Below are 23,059 nucleotides of genomic sequence, written 5' to 3'. Positions count from 1 at the left end.
TTTATTATATTTGATTTTAGATATAGAATTATTCGATCAAATTACTCATTCAATGAGATCTTCCAATTATTTCGAGCAGTGTAAAATGTGCATCTGAATTGTGCATGAATATTGTACACTAGAATTACGCGCTAAAATTGCACCATTACACGCAAAATGCATAATTACTTTGCTCATGATAAATTTAACAAAATTCGCGCACGCGATCGCTAATTCCTTTAATCTTCTACGTGGCGAATTATATTATCATTTCAATCACAATCACTGTTAAATTCAACATATATTGTTTCTATTGAAAGTTAGGGTTCTCATAAATCAAGAACCTCGTTGGACCTTGTTGACAAAACATAAACGTCCGCGGAACGGGACGTTTTTTCTATGTCGAAAACATCTTTATTTTCGCGGTCGCAAATTTCTTAAACCTTCCACACGTGATGGGCTATGCTGTCATTCCAGTCACAATCACCGCTGAATTCAACGTATGTTTCTGTTGAAAGTTAAAATCCTCGCGAATCAAGAATCTCGTTTGCTGACAAAATATGAACGCAACTACCGAATACATTTTCGAAGCGCCGTCGTTTATCGCGTATTATTCGTTTAATCGTTAAGCTTCGTGAAGTACTACATCGCGGTCACGAGTGCAATGCCGAACGAAATGAGTGAAGTGCTACCGACCCGGAAATCACAACGACCTAGAGCGACAACTGAGTACTGAAACTGAGTACCTGTACCTGCGAGGCTGGACGTCGCGGGATATCAACGGGCGAGTGTACAATTCACACGCTCATAAAGCGTCATGTTACGTAGTGCATGCAATTTGTAGACGTAAATCGCATTGATCGCCAAAATCACAATGACCAAAGTCACCAGGCAAAAGGTAGCAATTGCGATTGCATTGTCTGTCAAGAATCTGTGGTTTAATTACGCGCGCTAGTGCGCGTTTCTGGCATGTCTATTGTTTAACTGCGAAAAACAAGATAGAAATAAGGGTGGATTTTTTTATTGCTGACAATTGAATCCCTTGTGAAAGAGAAAAATCGCCTGATTCTGCTCTTCTTTGTCTCTGCGGGGTAATTTAATCCAGAAGATATCTTTCATTCTGTATCTCCCAGTTGCGTATCTAGGTCTTTATTCGGCTATACGTAGCCTTGAGTCCCATCTTTCGACGATAACAATATTTCTCTTCAGTGCGGATTGAATGTATGACTGCGGCAGTGTTATAAAACACTCGTTTCCTATGAAAGAGTACCCCGAGTCGGCTGAAATGAAACTGCGAGAGGATCTCTCCGCGTTGGCGCACACTCTGCTCTTTTTTTCTTTTTTCCCGTTTTAATCGAGATTAATTTCCCCAGTTGTTCGAGCAATCGCACGTTGGAGACCGTCCAACAACGAGGACAAGAGGTATATCGTACGCCGTTGCAATCATTATTACATCACGGCGGAATGCCTTTTGCGACGCGCGAGACACCTCATAATCGATCGCGACGATCTGATGCATCCAGGTCGTATTCGTGACTCCGTAGATCCGATGTCGAAGAGCGAGTGTGATTGATCGAGTTCCCGTTCGTCCTTGTTCGCGAGAGAACGATGCTCCGGCCAAAAGCGATCAGGCGGAAATACTTGGCTTTTCGCGCGGCGCTTTCACCACGTTCTAAGTATCCGAGTAAGCGAAAATCCCGTTCCGCCGTCGCGAGCAAAACACTCATCGTGATATTTAACGGGTTTTTAACGGAGCGGTCGTTAATTAATTCGACGTTCATTACACACGGCGACAGTAAGTCGAGCGGTTTAGCACGTTGACGATGCGACATTTAATCCTTTCGCTACCAACGAGATATATCTTTTCCTCACCATTAATAATTATTCAATTGAATAAATAGGAATTTCTGCCATTCATAACACATCAGCTATCGTTCTGCTTATTACCGTTGGAACAAATATAGAACAATTTGGGACGTCCTCCCAAAAACTCTAGCGAGACTCAGTCTCCATCCTAAGTCTCCATCCTAAGTCTCTTTGGCGCAAAACTTCTAATTTTTTTTCCTAAATCTTACATTATATTAATGTATTTAATGAGGTGAAAGTAAAAAAAATTGTATCTTTAAAAAACAAAATTAGTTGCGAAAAAGTTAACTTTGAGCCATAATGGGATGTTATTTTACATAGGATTTTGTAAACTTTCTTTCATTTTTAATGATTTTTAACTAACTTATCAGCAGACATAATCGATTACATTGTTATTTTATATATTCCCTCATAAACATAAGGAATTAAAAATAAATAAAAAATAATTTAAATGTTTAACTCCTAAATTATTATAAGCAGATAAAAGTAAAGAAAAAGACAGCTAAAACAACTTTTTGTCAGACAGAAATCATCTTAAGTCTAATTATTAGAAATTGACACATCGAAACAGTTTATTGACAATTTTTTAACAGTTTATTGAGGACAATTAACACGACATTTTACACATTTTTACAAAATTTTTCGAAATTTTTTACAATAAATTATTGAAATATCAGTAATAAAAAGTTTGCTGCAAGTTTCTTGCAAAAAACGCGAATATCTCTTCTTCATGTCAAGGAAATGTCGTTATTTCCGGATAATGTTAATAAAACGAGATTACTTTTTTTTATAACTTATAGTTGCTATATTGGACTTACTGTTTCGAACTTTCACTTTTTGACTTGAAATTAGTAATCAGCGATCTCAATCAAACTCCCATGTGTCAAAAAGTATGGCCAAGTTTCACTCCTTTTGATATATTAATTTGAAGCTTAGGATGAGTAGATTAAAAATATAAAATCTTTATATATATATATATATATATATATATAATTTCCATAGTCGCGTGTTTGGGAGATGTCTGGAACGGTTTAAAAGATTGCAATCTCAACCAACAGCCATACTATTGAAATAACGAAATATCGAGACTATATTCTTAATCTATTCAACATAAGCTTCAAATCGGTTTATTATTAATTGGAATATTCAAATCATTTTCAAAAAGGGGACAAAATGTCTATGTGTGCTTGCCCGAGCTCTTTGAAGAAACTTCAGCAAGAAATAAAATGTATGACTCAAAGGATTAATTCATAACGCGACGCAAACGGTAGATAATAATGGGACGTCAAAACGAAATGCCAGAGGGAGAGAAAGAGAGAGAAAGAGAAAAACCGGGCTTGTGCAGTTCGCGAATCGTTTGTCCGTTTGGACATTCAACTCGAGCGAGCCTGTTATCGAACGCGGTGCGTTTTATTTAGGACTTATTTGTTTTCTGTTCTTTCATCCTATTCACCGAGTCTGGGTTTTTTTATATCTATTTGTATTTTTCGTCTTTTTTTTGTTTGCGAATCTTTTCATCGCTATTTCCAGCGGCGTCATTTCGACACAAACCGTTCGCACTGCTCACATTGTTTTCGCTGGCGCGAAAATTATGCGAACGTCGACGAATCTTGCTATTGAATTTTTCGCGTTTATTCCGCAGCCTTGATTAAAATCGCAGTTTCGTGCGCGTTAATAACCGCTTTTTCTCTCTCTCTCCCCTCTCTCTCTCTCTTTCATAGAAAATCGCGATGCATTTCCGCCCGCTCAGTTATCCGCTTGCCGAAATCTCCGGAAATTTGGAGCGGGATTGCGCTCATCGTTGCGATAAATCCAAACATCGACTTTCGCCCTATCGTCTTCGCGATCGCATCTGTTCGTTTTCGAGAAACTCCTATACTGGTACAATAAGTTAAAATGTGAAACAAGTATACTTTCTTTCGCTCTAACTTGCTGCACTAGTGTGCACTAGTTCAGAAGTTCTCCGAAAACGACCAGATCTGTTGTCTTTGTGTCTTCTCGAGAGATTCTTCCCCGCGAAATCCGAAGTCGTGGAAGTTCCAATCGCGTCTTGAGTCATTTATTCGCCTTGCGTGTAGGCAATAGTCCGCGTGATCTGCAGAATAATCGATAAAGGTGCACTTTGTAACTGCGTCGACCTTTACCGTTCGCTTCTCTTTGTCGCAGTCTCTTTCTCCGTTTCGTTTCCTCGCTTGGCGGACATTTTCCCTTCAATATTCATATAGACCGAGGCTCTCGCGCCGTCTATTTACCGCGCGTTACACTTCCGCCGCTGTAGCCGCCTTCATTTCCGCACCCAACTTCACACTCTGTTCCGCAAATAAACGGCAGCTGTGCAATATCACAAATTGTCGCGGTTCTCTCTTCGCGTTTCCGGCCGATTAAGCCGGCGCATCTTCGTGCACAGACCCGCGACCAAAGCGATTTCGCATACAAAGGGGCACTCACGACGCCGAGTGATACCAATCGAGCGTATTCGGCGAACAAACGCGCCATAAACTGTGCATCGAGTGTCGAATCTTTTGTCCTGTAATTACGTCAGGAAATGTAGCGTCCTGTTATGAGCAAAAAATTTCCAGGCTGATCCCTGCGTTTTAGCCGCTCTAAGCGATCTCACGCGGGGAAATTGATTTTCCATTAACAATATCGTGTCAGTGGATGTTATTAATACATTAACTAATGACGAGACATTGTCGTATCGTTGTCGATTTGAAATCAGATATCGACTATGATTGCTCCAACTTTCTTAAAATTTTCGGTAATTATTATTACTATTATTTACAACAATAATAGCAATGATGATGACGATAACCTAATAATAACAATAGTTATACTTGTTCTACATAAACAATATACACTTTGGAATATTTTTCGTTACTTTCTGTTTACTTATTTGTCGCTGTGGAATACTTTTTACGTACGAGATCGGCCCCATGAATAAAATATTTCTCGGCTTTCTTTGTGGCGTGATGGGGGAGGAGGTAAATTTGTTATTTACGAGAATCTACCTGCCCACGTCTACCAGGGGAGCATTGTAAGTCGGTTTTTCCGAGGGAACACGCAACGCGAATTCGTGTTGCGTCTAATGACGCGTAAGATGTAGTAAGAGAAAAATCTCTTTTCCCGTGACGTGACGGATGAGCGCTGAGAATGGATCACAAAGCGGAGAATGTGTCGATGAGCTAGGTTGATAGCCGAAGATGTATGCGTTTCAGCTGATACGTTCAATTTTACAAATTTCGTGCATCTCCGCTTCGATTTGTTACGCGAGCTTCTCGCCCATGGACGAAACGTTAAAAGGTCCGACTAATAGAGCTTTCGCAAGCGAGCGCGCGGATCAATATATAGTCAATCGGATAATTTCGCAAATTCGCACAGAAAATTGAGATATCACAAAAGGGATCATTATCAGTGCGAATGCACTGAGTAATGGATTCGATCCAGCATACAATGTAAATACATTATTTAATCGTGGTTTCATTGCTAAACCGTGGTTTGGGTGATAAAAACGAAAACATAAACTTCCGCTTATTAAGTTATGCTAATATACCGTTAACATTAAAATCTTAATTTATCTACCGGCGATGTATTATCTTGTAGGATAAAAACAAAAATTACGAAACTTGGGGCGTTTCCCATTTTAATTAAGTAGTAATTACTGTGGGCGTTGCGAGGTAAACGAGATTTCGCGCGGATCTGTTGCGAACTTCACCCGATATTCCGTAATCCTGTGTCCCCGTGGAAGAAAGCAAAAGAAACAAGAACTATGCAACGTTGCGAAACCACGAGTAAAAAAATAGCCGATCGCTTCAACTCCGTAAAGAAACTCGCGATATCGCGAGTGTTTACGCAGATCGTAAACTACACGTCTATAAATAGCATGCATTCGTACGACCGTTACTAATACTTTACAGCTCGTAAAAAGAAAATATCAATGCGCAATAGTCGCAGGACTCAGGCGATTGAGACAAGATTATGTTAGAAGTAGAACTTAAAATTTGCAAAAAGAAAAAGAGAGAGATGGAGAAACATAAAGAGATTCTTGCGTGAATATTTTGCTTATCGTATTTGAATCTTCAGAAAATACATAGAGAACAAAGATTGGTTGAAATAATGTGACATAATGGCACAGTTAAACACGTCTTGGCTGAAGAAAGCAGAATTTCTGATTCTTATCAGTCAAATGCATTTCTTAAAAACTAGAAACTCTTCTTTTCAAACAAAACGCATTTAGTTGTATTATTGTCAAGTTAATTGTCAAGTCAGTTATTGTCAAGTTAATCTAACTATTTTCACCGTGCATATAAAATCAAACCCATTGCAAACCCATTGCAAAAGCAACCACGCTGGATCTAAATTTTACTGAATTAACATGACAATGACACAACTAAACCTTAGTTGAAGAAAACTGAATTTCTGATTGTTACAAACCAAATTCCATTTGTAAGAACCAGAAATTCTGTTTCCTTTAAGCGAAACCTGTTTCGTTCATTGTCACATTAATTTGACCAATCCTTTTCCTCCGAATAGACTATGGGAACTTTCCATCGCTTGGTAAAAATAATCACTTAAGACTTTTGGTTCTTCTACATGTATGTGCACGTTTCTACACATTTCTACATATTGCTCTATATATACGCATGTATATATATTTGTTTATTTAACACACACGTCGCGCTCGAGGCACGAAATAGGTCAGCAGGTTGTGCATACACAACAGAGACGTTAATCACCTGATATCGCGGCTTAACACCTCGTCCACGAGACGAGACGAGAACCTATTGAAGAGCGACAAGCCGGCAGGGGTGCGCGGTATACCAGAAACGGGTGAGAATTCCAAAAGCGAAGCGAGCGACATGATCTCCAAACCTTGAGCGTGATGTCCGCCCGCATATTAGCGTCACCGAGGGCGTCTTTCGCCGACCGTATCTCCGGCCCGTTATATTCAAAGGGCTACCCTTTGAGGACGACGCTTGTCGAGTTGCGCCGCTCGCCCTCTCGTAGCAACAAGTTCGCCGCGCCAAGCCTATCGCCACTATCGAACACGTGAGATAAGAACGTTAATTCCAATACATGAACGCAAGTATTAGCGGACGTTGCTGTCCCGCGGAACTTTCGCAGAATTCTCAGGACGGGAAAACTTTCCTCGTTTGCGAACGAGAAATTACGTGTTCTCACCGTAACTCTGTAATCTTTAATCACGCCTCTCGCAAGCTCCCACCATCACAACTCAGAGAGGAATTATAGTAATGGCAACTATAGGTGATAGCTGTACGAGTTTTATACGTAGAATTATGAATTTAATAAACTATTTTGTAGCTATTACAACTCTGAAGCTTCAATTGCAATAACTATAAAATAGTTTATACAAACTATACAGGTGAAATTAGTTGAAAACATCCGGCTTTGTGCGAATTACCACAAAGTGTGTCAAAGGGATGAAGGAGAAGCGTGTCCAGATTACATTTTAATTTAACTTATACTTTTATGCGGTACTTTAGAAAGTAATTATGCGAAAATTTGGTCCAGATCGGTCAAAGGAGATTCAGGAGTTTATAGGGAACAGACAGAAACATTCTATTTTAGGCACTGAGAGAAAAAAATATTTAAAAATATTAAATATTTACTCGGTGCACCGAATAAATAGAAGAATCTAGATTTAAGTAAATATATGCTATTAGTACCCACACCAAATATAACAATGTTTTATTTTTTAAATATCTTTTCTCTTTTTTAGTATATAGTATATAGACGTACAAAACTCGTGTAATTGTCACTTATATAATTTCCATCACTGTGCCTTCCTTTCTAAGTGCACTTCGAAGCGTTGGAGAACGCAAAACTTGTATCTAGAGATCTCTCTGCAGCGGACGTCTTGTTTCCGCGAGAGAAGAAGGAAAGTCGTGAGCGCGTGGAGACGTCCAATTCTTAACTTTTCCTATGTCCGTGTGAACGCTATAAGGTCTTGTTATAATAAGACCCGTTATATTTTGCAATCGTCATACGCATGATATGTTAAGAACACGAAGAGCGAATGTTTTCGACGAGAGAACACGGTCTCAGTGCATCCGTAATTACATCTCTTCGCGGAGTCCCGAGTTTTCCATATGATAAAACTGAAATAGAGCGCGAGAGAGATGAATCCAATTGAGGGGAATTTGATAGATAAAGACGACGTTCACCATCCAATAAAACCAAGCCCTTTTGACGAGATCTCATAATGAACAGCTTTCCCTCGCTCACTTTGGCCGCGGCATCGATCAATTTTCCTAACCGTCTCTTATCAGCGCGGCAGTTTGGTGCACTTTAATCGCGGTGAGAAAGCCGACGGGATTTTCGAACGAGTGCAGTCGTAAAAAGTAACTGAGCTCTTCAATTGCCATCGCCGACGCTTCGCTCATTTGCTCTCGCGGTGTCTTTAATTGTAGTCGCCGTTAAACGATTATTTTCATCGATATTGCAGTTTTTATTATTATAATGCCCTGCCCTTTATTTTTGTACATGCTGCAAGTGGGGGCAAGGGTGGTTGCGAGGGCAGAGCTGGATTCGAATAATTCCGCTCGCTTTCTCTCTCTCTCTCTCTCTTTCGCGCGCGCGCGCAAACTCTCTCAGCTACGCGAAACTCGACGATAGAAATGACATCACCACCATGTCAAAACGTGCTTCGACAAACACTGAGGCAGAGATCGAGGTCCGCTCTAATTAGATTTCCGATTCAGTCAAGCCGGTATTTGCGAATAGCACACCTCGTTTCGGCATTCGCGACCGCTTTGTGCAGCCCGTTAATAAATAGATGCGTCCGCGCTCACCCGGTATTATTGTGTCACGCACTTTGTGCCGACAAACCGTTTCTGCAACGGTGTGTATTGATTACAGTGGTAATTCGACTAATAATCGCGCCGTCACTCGCAGCGTCGGTAATCGCGAAATATCTCGGCGCTTTGCGTTGAGAAACTGAGAAAAAAAAGTAGTTGAGTTAAATTTCGTTCGAGCAAACTTAGTCCATTAAACGAATTATATCGTTGCTACGACGAGAGTTATCAATTGATTCATGGTTGAGATTTGGTCAGTAACTACATCAACACAACCTATTATTGCACTAACGCGCAATTCGTTCAATAGACACGATATTTCTTTGAAGACGGCCGATTTTGTCAATCCAATTGCTTCTTTTTTTAATGCGAATGTTAGGGTGACTAGAGATTAATTAGACTCGCATGAGAAATAACGAGCGAAGATCGCAACGCGATTGAAACAGGAAAGTCGGGCGTTTTTACGGTTTGTAAATTGACTCGTTTGTCGCACACAGATCGTTTGAAAATTAGACAATAGCGTGTACGTCTGTAAACAGCATATATGAGTGCAAAAAACTCTTATATATTAATCAAAGTCGGCCATTAATCGATTGAAATGTCAGTCGACTAAATTAATCGCGACAAATCCCTAATCAAGATTAATCAATCGTCGTATGTAAAATCGCGAATAACTTAATTGATTGACGAAATTAACTATTAATCAAATCTTCACTTAATTGATTATACACTTAATAATTAATTTTATTAATGAATTAAACTACTCGTGATTACGTATATACGACGATTGGTTTATTTTGATTATTGGCTTGCCGACTATTTTAGTAAAAAAAAAAAAAACTTTAATCAATTAATGTGCCCAGCATATCATTACTATCATATTATGCTGGATATTGCTGTATTAACTGATTATTCTAGTCAAATAAAATTTGGATTAGTTAATGTCGAACGTATTAAAATGATAGTAATCACATTAGTGTGTTGAGCATTAATAGATCGAAATTTTATTTGACTGAAATAATCAGTAAGTCAATAATCAAAATAAATTAATAGTAATCACGTTAATACGTTGGGCAACACATTAACGTGATATTAATCACATTAATATGTTGAATGACATACTAACGTGATATTCATCACGAAGAGGTCTCGTATCAGAAATGTTTCAGAAATTAGTCAGAGGGAGGCAAGTAATTTCCGTCGAAAGTTATTACACGTAATAATACGACGCACATAGAACGACTCGAGGTCGAAGTGAGTTATATAATAAGCAGAATTTAGACAGAGAATACAGATCAAGATACGTGCGCTGTAGAATACGTCGGGGAATTACGTGGAAACGTACAAATTCATTGTCAATCCCGCGTGTAACATTGATTAATTAATATCATCGGATAACCTACTTTTGCCAATTGTTGTGCGCCGCATAATACACATGTGTATTACAATACTACAGCTCAATCGACAATAATTATTGACGCGAATCCGCGGATTATGATGGTCGAGCGTTTCTAAACCGATAACCCGCGCAAAGAAGAGAACTTTAGTAGGGAAAATCTGTCGGGCGAAATTGAACACCGACCAAAAGGCAATTAGACTCACGTGCTTCATCATCGCCGGGTAATCCTGCGGGTAGAGCAAAAAGGCTCCGACGAGGTGAGCCACTGAAAAGACGACTCCGGCGATGCAGGCGTGCCGCAGTCTGATAGGCAAGAGTGCGTAGGCCATGTAGATGAAGAAGCAAACCGCCAAGGCGGCGGCAAGGGGTCCTCCGGTCTGAGAAAGCTCCTTCGATCTAAGGTGCGGATCGCCATGCAAGTAGGCCAGGTGAACGCTCAAAGTCACCTGTAGGGCCAACAGGGTGACCAGCACCGCACCGCTGATCCCTGCCAGCCATATCTCGTTCATGCCTGGTCTGGAGATGGCCGCCACCAGAACTGAAGGCAGAAAGGAGATGTTGCATGAGCGAAATGTATTGGGTTGATCAATAAGTTCGTGTGGATTTTTATCAAGTGGTTATTATCAAGAGCACTTTACATACACTGAGAGGAAAGACTGGTAACTATAACAAACTGCATTTAGTTACAGAAATTCATTGAATCCTTAGTAACTAATACTAAATATGATAATAATTACTAAATATTTAATAAATCGGGAGTATGATGTAATTGTATTCACAGTAACATCAATTAAATAATTTAGTAATAGTTACTTAATGTTAAATATTTAATATGAAATATATTACAGTTATGAACAGATATTTGATAATTGTTATGAAATTGTTATATCCCATGTAATAAAAAATTCAGTAGGTACGAGTTCTATTTTGTTACCAGTATAAGAATGTTTTATTGCAGCACAACGAAAAATTTATTCATTTGCAGCTATTACATCGTTTCAATATCTATTATTATAGATGATTGGTTGAACCTACCAAAAATTGTGTAACTACTACAAAATCGCTTATTTTGCTCAACTATTCAATCAAGTTTTATTTACCAAATATATTATGGAAGCAAATAAATTTTACTTCTGTCAAATAAATAATTTATTTTACAGAACTAAATTAATTAATAAGTATTGCCATAGCTTTGGCCCGCTATTTACGTCTACCATTTAGTAATAGTAACCAAATTTTGATAATATTTACTAAATTCTTCTCTCAGTGTATATATGTATAATACAAATTACTATAGAATTCTATAATCAAGAAATAGATCAGCTATCCTTGCATTTCATATATATTTGTGCTTTATAAATTTAAATGTATAACAAATGTTAAACATTTTGCTAGGTTTCAAGCAAAACTTATTGTGTTCCTTGGCAAGATAGATCGCAGACAGCCCAAATCACTAAAGGATGTCTTAACTCTTTCGCTACTAATTTTGCATTTTAAAGCTACAATTTTTTATATTTTTATTTTATTAAATATACATTAATATAATGTAGTTTTAGTTAAAAAATTAAAGGTTTTATGTTTAACGTTAAAGAGATAGGGTCGGAACACTAATGTCCCACTGGGGTTTCTGGGCGACCATACATGTCCCAACGGTAATAAGTAGAGTGATAGCCGATATATTCTAAATGCCAAAAAAACTGTTTATTTAATTGAACAAGGTTATTTTTAACGAGAAACACATATATTCCGTTGGTAGCAAAAGAATTAAAGACGTCGAAAAGAAATAGGACGTTTTGTAGATGTCTTTGCGACATCTTCTAGTAGATTATGTTATCCGGGCTGACTATCTATTCTTGCAATACTAGAAGCGTAGTAAAATCAAAAGAAATTTACATAAAAAAGAAAGCTATAATACTCCCTCTCTCTGCACAGGAACAATTTTCTTGACTGTAATTATTTTATGGCGCGATCGTGGTCGCAAATATTAAACACTTTTTACAGTGTACCTTCGCACATAATAATCCCACGTAATCTGCGCAGTCTCACCTGCGTAAACCACGATGCAGCCGACCAAAGTGATCGCCAGACAGAGATTCTCCGATTTATGCAGCTGCGTGGAAAACGGCTGATTGTCGATCAGCTTCAGCTTGAGAACAAGCAGTAGGCCCAACGCAAGCACCAGGCCGGCTAATAAACCGAGCACGTGCGTCATGTTGCTCTGATTCATGCGCAGGAAGTAACGCTGGTAGAGCATTTCCACCTGAAAGATAATCGCAAATTCGTTGCAAACATAACGCTGCCATTACAAAAATTCTATCGGTGAACTGCTGACGGAATGTCGCGTATCTCGAGATATACTCGCGTTTGACATGAGGCCGCAAATAAAACGGAATTCGCGAAATAAAGAGCGTGCAGCACGCTTCTCGAAATTCGCGGTCGCGCCGAATCGTTATTGCTAATTTTGTTAGTTAAACCACTGGACAAAAAGATCCAGCGAAATATCCACTGCGCGCGTATCGATACGCGCAGTCACGCGCAAACTCCGATTTTATCGTGTCTGTCGGAATCGCGCCGCTCGACGGGGAAAAATAGTGTGTCGCGGAATACCTCGCGGCATACGCGGAAGCCCATCACGTTTGGCGAGAATGATTGGCCTGCTACATTTGCACGGGAATGAGAACTGTGCAAGATACTGCTGTGACATCTACGCGATCGCTGTCGCTACCCCGATCGCCTCGCTAATTGTTTTCGGGCACGCGCGCGGGAAAAATTCAATGAACAATCGCGAGTGTGTTCGAGACAAGAATTTTTTTTCACGCACGACCCGCTATTTTCGGGAGGAGTACGGTACGGCAATTTTTTTTCTTTTTAAAAGGAACGCAATATCCGCGACCGTGTGCATTTCTCTTTCCTCGCATTTTTTCCCTTTCCTTCATGTTCCGCCAACGCGATACTCGCAACAGCTGCGACCGTTCGTGACCGACATTTATTCCTCGGCTGTTTTCACCGCCAACACATTCTATAATCACATCGCGCCGTACTTTACTACGCGAACTTTATGCGAGAAATATAATCAATACATGTACGTGTGTATGTTCGATGAAAAGGGAAATTTATCACTGGTGTTCGCAATTATACTCGTGACATCCGTATTTTACAACACGACACGAGACACGAACATCGCGCGCGTGCGCGCGGCAAAAACACGTGTATACGTTATTCTGTATTATGTAATACCGCGTGGTATCGCGACAACGATGTGCGCTTTGTGAACAAGAAGCAATTAAACGAGACACGCAGGGAAAACACGAAAATGCGGAACGCAAGTAATAAAATAATAATATAATTATATCGTCATTATATGCGCAAGCGAATATCCGGAAGAAGCGGCGAATAACGCTGGAAATCCCCGAAGAGATCGGCAAACGGTTTGAAATTTATAACGCCACAACGGTATCTATTTGCGGAAACTCTCCCGTAGACGTATTGCATTACTGCAACGTTGGATTTTATGCAGCGCACCACGTCGTCGTCCTGCCGCTACGCGTATGCGAATCTGTATTTGCGAATATTCCCAGGCCGTCTATTGAAAGCGTAACTTAATCAAGTCTCTAAGTCAAATAACACGAGACAGGCAGGGAAGATCCGCGAGAGCGAGTCAATTTGCTTTTATTTTGGCGCGCTTAATAATACATAACGCACGCTTCAGCGTCTACTTCCCGATTCACCCTCTCTCCGATGCCGCGATACATTCCAATGGAGTGTAATCTCGCACGCTCCCTTCTGGATTTATTAACAAATAATATCTCGCAAATATTATCTCGCCTTATTTTGCGCGAAAAATTAATTCTTCGTCACGTCCTGATTGGGAAAAAACCTTTGAGCAATTTATTTGCTCATCAGCCTCATCGCGTTAAACGCGCCGTCCCGCGTGATCATCCCCGTGTTTGCACGTTCCCTGCAGCCTGCAAATGGAAAACGCTTTCATCTATTGCCGGATTTCGGCCAGCTGTGTCGGGCTCACGACAGCAAAAGTTGGCTTTGAAATTAAATCCAGTTCGTCAAAGGTAGAGACACTGGCAGGATCGAAAGAGCTGCCATAACACGTTACGTCTGTCCAGCTAGTTCCATTCCCTTCATTTACTGTAAAATTAACGGCAGAATTATATAAATACGCACTGTTTGTGCATTCTATGAAAATGCAACTCAGAAAGTGTTCATTAAGCTAAATTTACAATTTTAAATAATTAGAACCTCTCAAAATTAATATTTACGTAAATTGAATCATATTATGAATTTTTTGCCCATCATATTAAATTTGTCACTTGAAATTCGTGAATTTTTCGATGTAAAATCTATTTAACAAAAAATCTTTAAATTCCAATTTTTATGCGAATTGAACAATTTTTTAGATCTTTGATTTGCCATATTGGAGCCCCTATTTCGAGTTTTGAAATTTTGACCTCTGATTCAGCGACTCAAGAAACTATCAGGAAGTAATCTTTTTATAATTTTATTAACTCTTTTTTGGCCAAAAAGTATTTTTGGCCGACAAGCATTTTTTCGCCCAGCCAAGGACTTAAGGATTACTGCACAAAAATCAAGATTACTCTAATTTAAGAACACATCATCAGTGCAAAAATCTTATATTTTGTTTTTAACTAATTATTACTTTATTATTCGTTGTAAGTGGAGCTGTCTACCTAGCGCTCTTCCTCCATAAAAAATATTTTTGTCGATAAAACGCAAAATTTGTGCATTATATTTTCGAAAAGCGTATAAATAATTATATAATTTTGCCATTAATTCTGTAGTAGATGAGGAAAGAGCAGGGGCTAGATGAGCAGACATGTCGCAGTTTGCCCAATCGATAAATAGCCCGGTTGTAGGGCGATTTTTCTCTCATTCGTGTCGATGGTGGGACCTTATCGTGCTGCGAATGGAATTATTGTCATCGGCTGCGATCAAAAAGCCCAACGACCATGGCTTATGTTATCAGTAGTCATAGCGATCGACAAAGAGGTCCGTGCTTATCGTCGCGCACCGGTTGTTTAATACTTTAACTGTCCGCCGTGAAACACACGCGAGCAGAGATCCTCGTGTGACGTCGCTTCCTGTTGCAGAATCGCGAACGCGCCTGGGAATTCGGAATCGGAAAAATCTCGCTATTCCCAAACAGCCGCAGTGCACGATCCTCGAGAGCATATAATTCGTGAGAGATGCCTGCGACATACATTGCCAAGATTTGCGATCAAATTTTTATCGCTCGTACATTAAACAACATCACGCGATATGTGTACCATCAAATGTTACACAACACACTGTCGATGTGCAGGGCGATTTAGAACGCGAGTGTAAAGGTGGATTCACACCTTGGCAGAAAAGCAAAAAACAGAAAGGCAAAAGTCAGTCAGAATTCGCGCTGGTAGAAAAATATGAACTAGTCGATTACTAACTGACCATCATAAATAAATGATATTTGTATATTCTCCTCTTTTGTCTTAATTTCTTTGTAGTCATTTCCTACCACCGTGTGATTTTATTTTAATTGCAGCAATATTTTAAAACTTCTGTAAATAGGTAGGTAAAAGTGTTGTTGAGAATAGAATCTATGTTCATATAACACTTTTTGCTCAGTATAACTTCACAAATAATCTGTCAATGTTTGTTATATTCATTTTGAATCGTTTAACATATAAAACATATAAAACGATAGATAAATTCACATAAAATAGCGATGCAGAATAGGAAAGCAATCACCGTTATCGTGTAGCTCCCCTCGCGCACTCTGTACTATTCCATTTTGAGGGAAGGGAGGGAAAGAGATGCTCTGCGAAAATCTCTGACGCATGTCGTGCGACATGTACCTCGTTTAACCAGCAACAAGGGCATTCCCTTGTTCGACCTCGTTTGCGCACTCTCATAAGAGCCGGCTACTCCAGACTCGGTCGGTTTCTCCTATGGTGCACGAAAAATAAGAGTCCTCAAACAAGAGAGAGGGAGAGAAAGAAAGCGAAGAATAACGACGACGTAATGAAGGGTGTCGTAAAGTCCGCGCGCGTGCGGGCCGCGTCGAGTCAAAAGCAAACGACGAGACGATGTCGGGTAACAAATCCCCCGGGGCGGAAGGCCGCCCTCGGTCCCTTTTCTTCCCGTGCTCTGTTGCTGCCAACGCGAATCTTCTCATTCCGCCGTCTATCTCGTTCGCGGTCCCGTATCCGCGCAGGTATCCGGGTAATCGAGAGACGCAACTTCCGTCCTCGGCGCAATCTCGGTGCGATTCACGGCGATTCACGGCGCGTATTCTTGCGGCTTCGCCGTTGCGACTGCTAAGCCCGGGAAAACGATCGCGACGGAATGACAAATATTGGACAGATTGAGACCGTGGTTGATCTGCGCTCGGTTACCATGGAATAAGTTTTACTTTAGTCGCGCTTCTAGCGCGCTATTCGTCGAAACTATAACCTGCCCTCGCTGGGCAGGAAAGTTTCATGAGCGGAAAGGAAAATTCGCGCTGAACAATAAGAAAATGAGCACTACAGCGCGTGCATGGAAAAAAAAGATTTGGTTGAATTAACCAAATGTCTGGTCGAGTATGAACGATCCAGAAATTCCGATTGAAGTAACCCGAATTCTGTTTAAGTTAACAAGATTTTTGGTGGACTAACCAAACATGTCTGGTTATTTAACCAGGTTGAATTAACCAAATGTCTGGATCGTTCATATTCAACCAGATATTTGGTTAATTCAACCTGGTTAAATAACCAGACATGTTTGGTTAGTCCACCAAAAATCTTGTTAACTTAAACAGAATTTGGGTTACTTCAATCAAAATTTCTGGATCGTTCATATTCGACCAGATATTTAGTTAATTTAACCAAATCCTTTTTTTCCGTATGAGATTCTCTCTATCGAGACGTAGATTTCCGGTAAGTTTCCGTTATTAATGCCGGATCGACGACAGCGAGTATGAATTAAAGGCTCGTTCTGCCTCTCGGCTTTTTTGCTGTGTCAATTCTCGCAGTAGAAATCATCAAACGAATAATTCGATATAACGTAGTTCTTTCATTATCTACAGATGAAAAGGAAAAAGGAAAAGAAACAATTAACTTCTATCATGCAGCGAAATGTGAATAATTACGCGCGTATGACCGAGATATTTTCCCAAGCGCAATGCATAATTTCATGGAGTATCCCCTTCATTTGCATACATTTATGCCACACTAGCTCTCTCCGAAGAAATATTTTCTTTTCCGCCTACGGGCTTGCGCTATAGACGCTTAGTATTTCTGACACTCTAGAGTTTTATTTTTGTCGCAGTTTTCACTTTCATCATGTGTATACATATATCCTTTTATACACACTTCCCGTATTTCATTTTCAAATATAATTCCCGATCGTAATAAAATTCTCATATTACTGTGACTCTCGTGCCTGGCTCGCCTATCATTTGAAATTAAACGAGAGATAAAGTAATTGCTTCCTTATCTTGTCGCATTACTGCAAATTAATCCGCAAAGACCTATTCACGCATCTTTTTAAATCAATACTCTCGCTGATGAGCTGACGGGCCGGCGATATTCCGACGTTTTCATCCGTGAAAACCGAGGCCAAATTAATCACAGAGCGTCCGTAAATGAAAATTCCCGATACTATCTGAAAGCATCCGGTATATTACGCACTTTATAACACCTTTTCAACGCGCAAGCAGCACGAATAAATGTTGTGGGAGCGTAACGTAACACAACACCGTCTATGTTATTGCAGTCCAATGTTCAGTGACATGCTTTAGCATGTCGATACTCTTCTAAAGTGAATCAGTGAAATATCATGGAAAACAATAAATACACTAAGTTGCAGCTATAAGTACAGCACTGCTCAGTGCTATACTTATAACTGATATCAGTGACTATTCACTGATTCACTTTAAGAGAGTAGGGACGACCATTTAGTCAGGCACATGACGCCAGCGTGCGTCGTCGGGATGAGACGGGCTGCTCCTTCAAAACGCCATCGAACGGAAAAATGACGACGGAGTAGGAAATGCGTCGCGCGATACATCGAGCAAAATATATATCCCTGACGTCGCGTCGCGACATCTCACCGTCGGGAACGTCGCTCGGGCGAACGCAATCAAATCGTGTCGCGAGAAACGTCTATGGGTTTCCTCCTCTGCGAACTTCCCGACCCCACCAGATATATCTCAGCTTCGACCGTACGTGACCAGACAATGCGAGTTGTCCCCATGGGAGAATTCGCTTGAAGAACATCGACGAACTCACACCGTTTTCCAGTTATCCCGTCACGTTCTCGCGACAATCGCGAAGTAATTTTGTATTCGCGGGTCGTCACCTCGGGATCGCCACGTGCGAAATGCTTCATCGGCAACACCACGTCGATTTCGAAATTTTCAACACGCGGCTGTTTTCATCGATGTTTGCTTTAGGTTTGATCCTCTCTCGTTATTTCTTTGAGCGTTGCAGTCAACGATATTATGCACCTGATGTATTCCATCGTTTTTTAACTGATATTTACATAAATATACGTGCAGAACATATTAAAGGCAGCGTTCGGCAGCTGCTTCGCAATTCTTGTTATACAATTCGTTAATCTGATTGGAGAATGCTCTTAGTTTTTTGGATGAATCTACACGCAGAAAAACACGTACTACATTCGTGTAAATGTCACTTGTTTCAAGTGTTTCATAAGTTTATATGTTCATAAATTTACCTAAATTTATAAATCACAAGTTCATTATAAACATCAAATTTATTCCAAATATTGTGAATCCTAGAGTTTCAGTTTAATCCTAGCATTTCAATCAAGAATATTAAGTTGAATCAAATATTCACTTTGATTATTACAAAAACCAGCTTATATTTCGATAAAATTTTCTCGTATCCTTGTATAAAGAGAATAAATTCTTATTTTGAGTACACGGTAATATATGAGCTTCTCTAAAATCTATAATAAGTATATTTTAAGGCTATTACTAGTATATTTTAAGGCTATTACTATTATCCATATATATAAATATTTTTTGTTAAAAATGAACATTACTTAAAAGAAGAAAAATAATCCGAGTAATTGCTCTTCTTAGTAACAGAATATTTTTCTGTGTGTAGGAACAGGTACCAATCAGATTCACGAATTTTACAACAGATGCAGGCAATATTATTAATAATATAATATATTATATATAATATATCTTAATATTATTTATTATATATTATATTTATGTATTTATGTTTAATTATATCTATAATATCACATTAATATATTGAATGAAAATTAATAATTAATAATATAATAATTAATAATATAACATTACTATATCATGCAGCCAATATTAATGACGAAAAAAGTAGAAATTTTAATAAAAGAGAACTGCAGTGTATACCGCTGTGTGTGTGTGTGTGTGTGTGTGTGTGTGCGCGCGCGCGACTGCTTCAACTTTATATGTGTACAAAGAGATCGATCACGCATTGTTGGGGTGTAGACATAACGCAGTGTCGATATGCTGATACAACGTTTATTGATCGGAGGAATTAGATAAGGAAAGTTTACTTTAACATTTGCTTGTGAGCGTATCGTAGAGGCAACAGAGAGCAGATACATCGTGACCAGAGTGGTTAATGGATAAGAGAGTATGGACCCGAGCCCAACTTTGATGACCTGGTTATTCAAATCCCAATCGGCATCGTTGGGCAAAACCCATGCGAAATTCACAAACGTCGAGAGTAACGCTATTAACACTGACAGTTAAGTCCCGTGTTTCGTTAGATTCCGTCTAGCGCGCCTAATTCGCGTCGAAGGAACGAACGGAGATTTGAGAGAGATGGGAGTTATTAATTAATAATTAATGACGTTAATGACGGGAATCAACTTTTCACTCGACATTGCTCGAAGTTGCGACAGAGAATAATTAATGTTCGGGGGGAGAGTAACAAAGCGTTGAGAAATTCACTGCCGGGCAAAGAGAGCGACGCAAGTACTGCTGAATAAAGAACGCAGCCCACGCATTTTCTGTTGCTAGAACCCATTAAAATGTGCAAGAGAAAAAAAAAAGCGCGCAGCAAAGGCGACTTGGAATATTTTTCAGTCGTGATCTTCCGTGTCTGTGAAACAACAACAGGAAACAACAACGCAACATTTCCGTGCACATAGAAAAGTCCGCGTTGCAGAAGGCAGCTTCCTGCGTTTGATGGTCGAAACGTTTCGATATATTTCCATTCAAGCCCTACGGGTGGAAAGGTCCGGCTAAACGCGTTAACCACGTCGTTCATGACGCAGACAGGATCCACCGCCTCGCGGGTATCGGGTCGGGAATGTTGCATTTCCACCGTTGTACAAAACCAACAATTCAACCACAAAACACACCGGATCCAACATATACCCAAGGCTGCATTCGCATTTGCTCTGCCGCGAAAAAAGTCATAGAGAGCCGGAAGGACAGAATGAGCCGGAAGGGAAGGGGAAGGGGGATATGAAGGGCGATTTGTTACGGTATTGTTTCTGCGCGAAATTCGTGTTGCCGGTGAAAGAAAAGGGATGGACGGCGGCGAATATGGTCCGCGAAATTCCTCGGATTCTGAACTGTTGCGGATCAGTTCGCTCCACGCAACAGTACGATACGTGCGGTTTTCCGGAACCAGACAGTTGGGACTTGTTGCGCGATTTTGTGCTCCTGGCCAGCACCGGCTCTTTTCCCTTTTCCACGGGCTTTTCTCCTGCACCTGCCTCGTCGAATTCGCGAACTCTGACGCATATTACTACTTCTACCCAGCGCAGCGCACGTCAATTGGCAATATCGACGCGCTTGCATGGCAGCTCGTTCGTACGTTCGTTCGTTCGTCCATGCGTGCCACCGCTTGATGAACTTAGATTAATTCCCGACAGCTCTCCATTTGCATGGCGAGAATTCGCGGAAAAGATCATCGCCGCCGTAGGCTTAATGTTTCATGAATAGTCAGTCGAAGGCTGCTCGTCTTGTTAGCTGGATTTTGCAAAAGTTCGTGACATTTCACGAAATGAAAAGGGATCAATCGATTACTGACGAATGCTGGGAAGGGACGAGCCGCGATAAATGGAGGAAAGGCAAACGTGCCGTACGAAGCGTCCGTTTTTCTCACCTGCAAATTCTTGAAGCGATGCGAGGCGTACAACGAACTTAAAAACCTGCTCAGAGCGCACTTCCGCGTACTCTGCGTGATCCACGCGTTCGTCGCGGCTTCCACCATGGTCTCTCTTCCACTCGCTGGTCCAATCCCGACCTCCGACCCTCTAGCCATCTGCGAACAATGAGCATACATTGATTTATACGAAGCGCCTCGAAACTGACGGGAAATATACAGTAGATCAATTCATTTCGATTTCCAACAAATGTTGCTGTATACATGTAATGCAGGCAACAGTGCTAGTAATGTTTATCCAAAAAATATAATCTCATTCTTAGCAAAATTCTCTTATACAGAGCGAGTCACTTAACGTTAGATTCTAAAGTATCTTTATTGTTTCTTTTTTTATATTGGAGGGGAAAATGTGTAAGGAATAAATTGTGTGTTTGGAAGAGTGAGCTGAGACTGCAATATTTATTCCTCTTTCAGTCACACAATTTATTTCTTATACATTTTCCTTTAAAAAGCTAAAAAAACAACAGAGATATTTTAAAAGCTAACGTTAAATGACTCATTCTGCGTACAGCCTCAAGAGGATTCTTCTAAAACCACAAAGAAAAGATGCTAAGCGCAATCTCTCTCCTCTTCATTATACTTTGTCAATAAAAGTTTTCGCCTAAGATATGAGGTTACAGGGAATAGTACTTTGCAACTCTTTTTTTTTTTTAATATTGAAACAGATTCTTTTTGATTTTGGTAAAATCTTCTTGAAACCTCTTTTATAACATAAGAGGATTCCGCTAAGGATCAGAACGTTGACAAAGGATCATACTACGACGATTACTTGACTGATGAATGACCTTTCTCATTGAATGCAACAAAATCGCATTTGATTGAAAACTCGAGCCGCACTTTGTAACTGATTCAATGAGCCATTGAACAATTTTTCACGAAACTGTACGAAATCGGAAACAATTACAGTGAAGTCTTCATTCCGAGCTTAATTAGGCAGAGAATCGAGAGCGTATCGGGGATTTCTAGAAAAAAGGTAACTTCTCCCTGTTTTTTAAATTCCATAAAGAACACACACGAATAGCCTCGTATTCACTTCCGGCTAATTTCAGCGCAGCGTGCAGCAAGGCTGCGACTCAGCAGTGCACAAATGTGATTTAACGAAAGGCATACACGGTAGCCGGGATCGTGTTTGCACGTAATACGATAATCGTTGCCTAGTCTGCTCGATTGTTTGCACGTAGCCACGTGCAGTTTCCGTTGCGATAATTCTGTTTGTTTCAGAATAGAATTGTAGAATGTGCGAGATACGTACGACATTGTTGTCAATAGGGAATTATTATCACGTCCTGTTTATTTGTCGTGCATTCTTCCCACGTTTCGATATTTTCTCGCACGATTTCACCGTAACGTTCATGCTACATCCACACGGAGAGAGAACTTTATAGTAAAAATTACTACAAGACTTTGTAACCGAGAAGTACATCAACATTCTGCAAGATTTCGCTCTGTATCCTTTCATCTCATACGTGCCACGTATATTTTAGGAACTGAAATGCGTTATTGAAATACTTGCTATGTTTCTGGTGAAATCCGCTATGTTTCTAGCGAGATTTATTATGTTCCTTAGCAAGCTAGACTTTACTGACATAATCTATTCCTTAATTAGTAAAGACATAATAAAATTGAAAAGAATTTATATGAGAAAAAAACTATTCTCTCTCCGCGTATTTGCGCGCTCTTTTTCTTTCCTTTTCATTTCTATTTTCATCCATAAAAGCCGCACCGATATTTCAATGACCTGGCTCGCAGAATGGCGATATTAACCTTGCGCGACAGTAATACGGTCAACAATCCGTGAATTTTGGGGGGGG

General features: G+C 40.0%; 2 protein-coding genes across 6 annotated transcripts in view; one reads left to right on the top strand and one right to left on the bottom strand.

The window, feature by feature from the left end:
* LOC116842314 overlaps positions 1–23,059 on the top strand; it is a 187,908-nt gene that overhangs the window by 106,166 nt on the left and 58,683 nt on the right. The gene's annotated exons all lie outside the window — the stretch shown is intronic.
* Positions 1–23,059, bottom strand: part of LOC116842311 (adenylate cyclase type 5) — an 81,811-nt gene that overhangs the window by 58,086 nt on the left and 666 nt on the right. For 2 of the 4 annotated variants that reach the window (XM_032811322.1, XM_032811323.1), the window contains exons 2-4: positions 21,189–21,347; positions 12,103–12,316; positions 10,260–10,594 (exon numbers count right to left, since the gene is read on the bottom strand). In XM_032811322.1, coding sequence (XP_032667213.1) covers positions 10,260–10,594; positions 12,103–12,316; positions 21,189–21,347 — 708 coding nt within the window. Of the gene's footprint in view, positions 1–10,259; positions 10,595–12,102; positions 12,317–17,738; positions 17,940–21,188; positions 21,348–23,059 lie in introns of those variants that run through there. The other 2 variants (XM_032811324.1, XM_032811326.1) reach the window with 2 other exon arrangements.

The sequence above is a fragment of the Odontomachus brunneus genome, unplaced genomic scaffold (assembly GCF_010583005.1).
Source record: "Odontomachus brunneus isolate Ranch 3 - 2012 unplaced genomic scaffold, Obru_v1 Obru_scaffold_024, whole genome shotgun sequence".
Classification (NCBI taxonomy): Eukaryota; Metazoa; Arthropoda; class Insecta; order Hymenoptera; family Formicidae; genus Odontomachus; species Odontomachus brunneus.
Note: the sequence above shows the minus strand (reverse complement) of the source record. Positions and strands in the feature narration are given on the sequence as shown.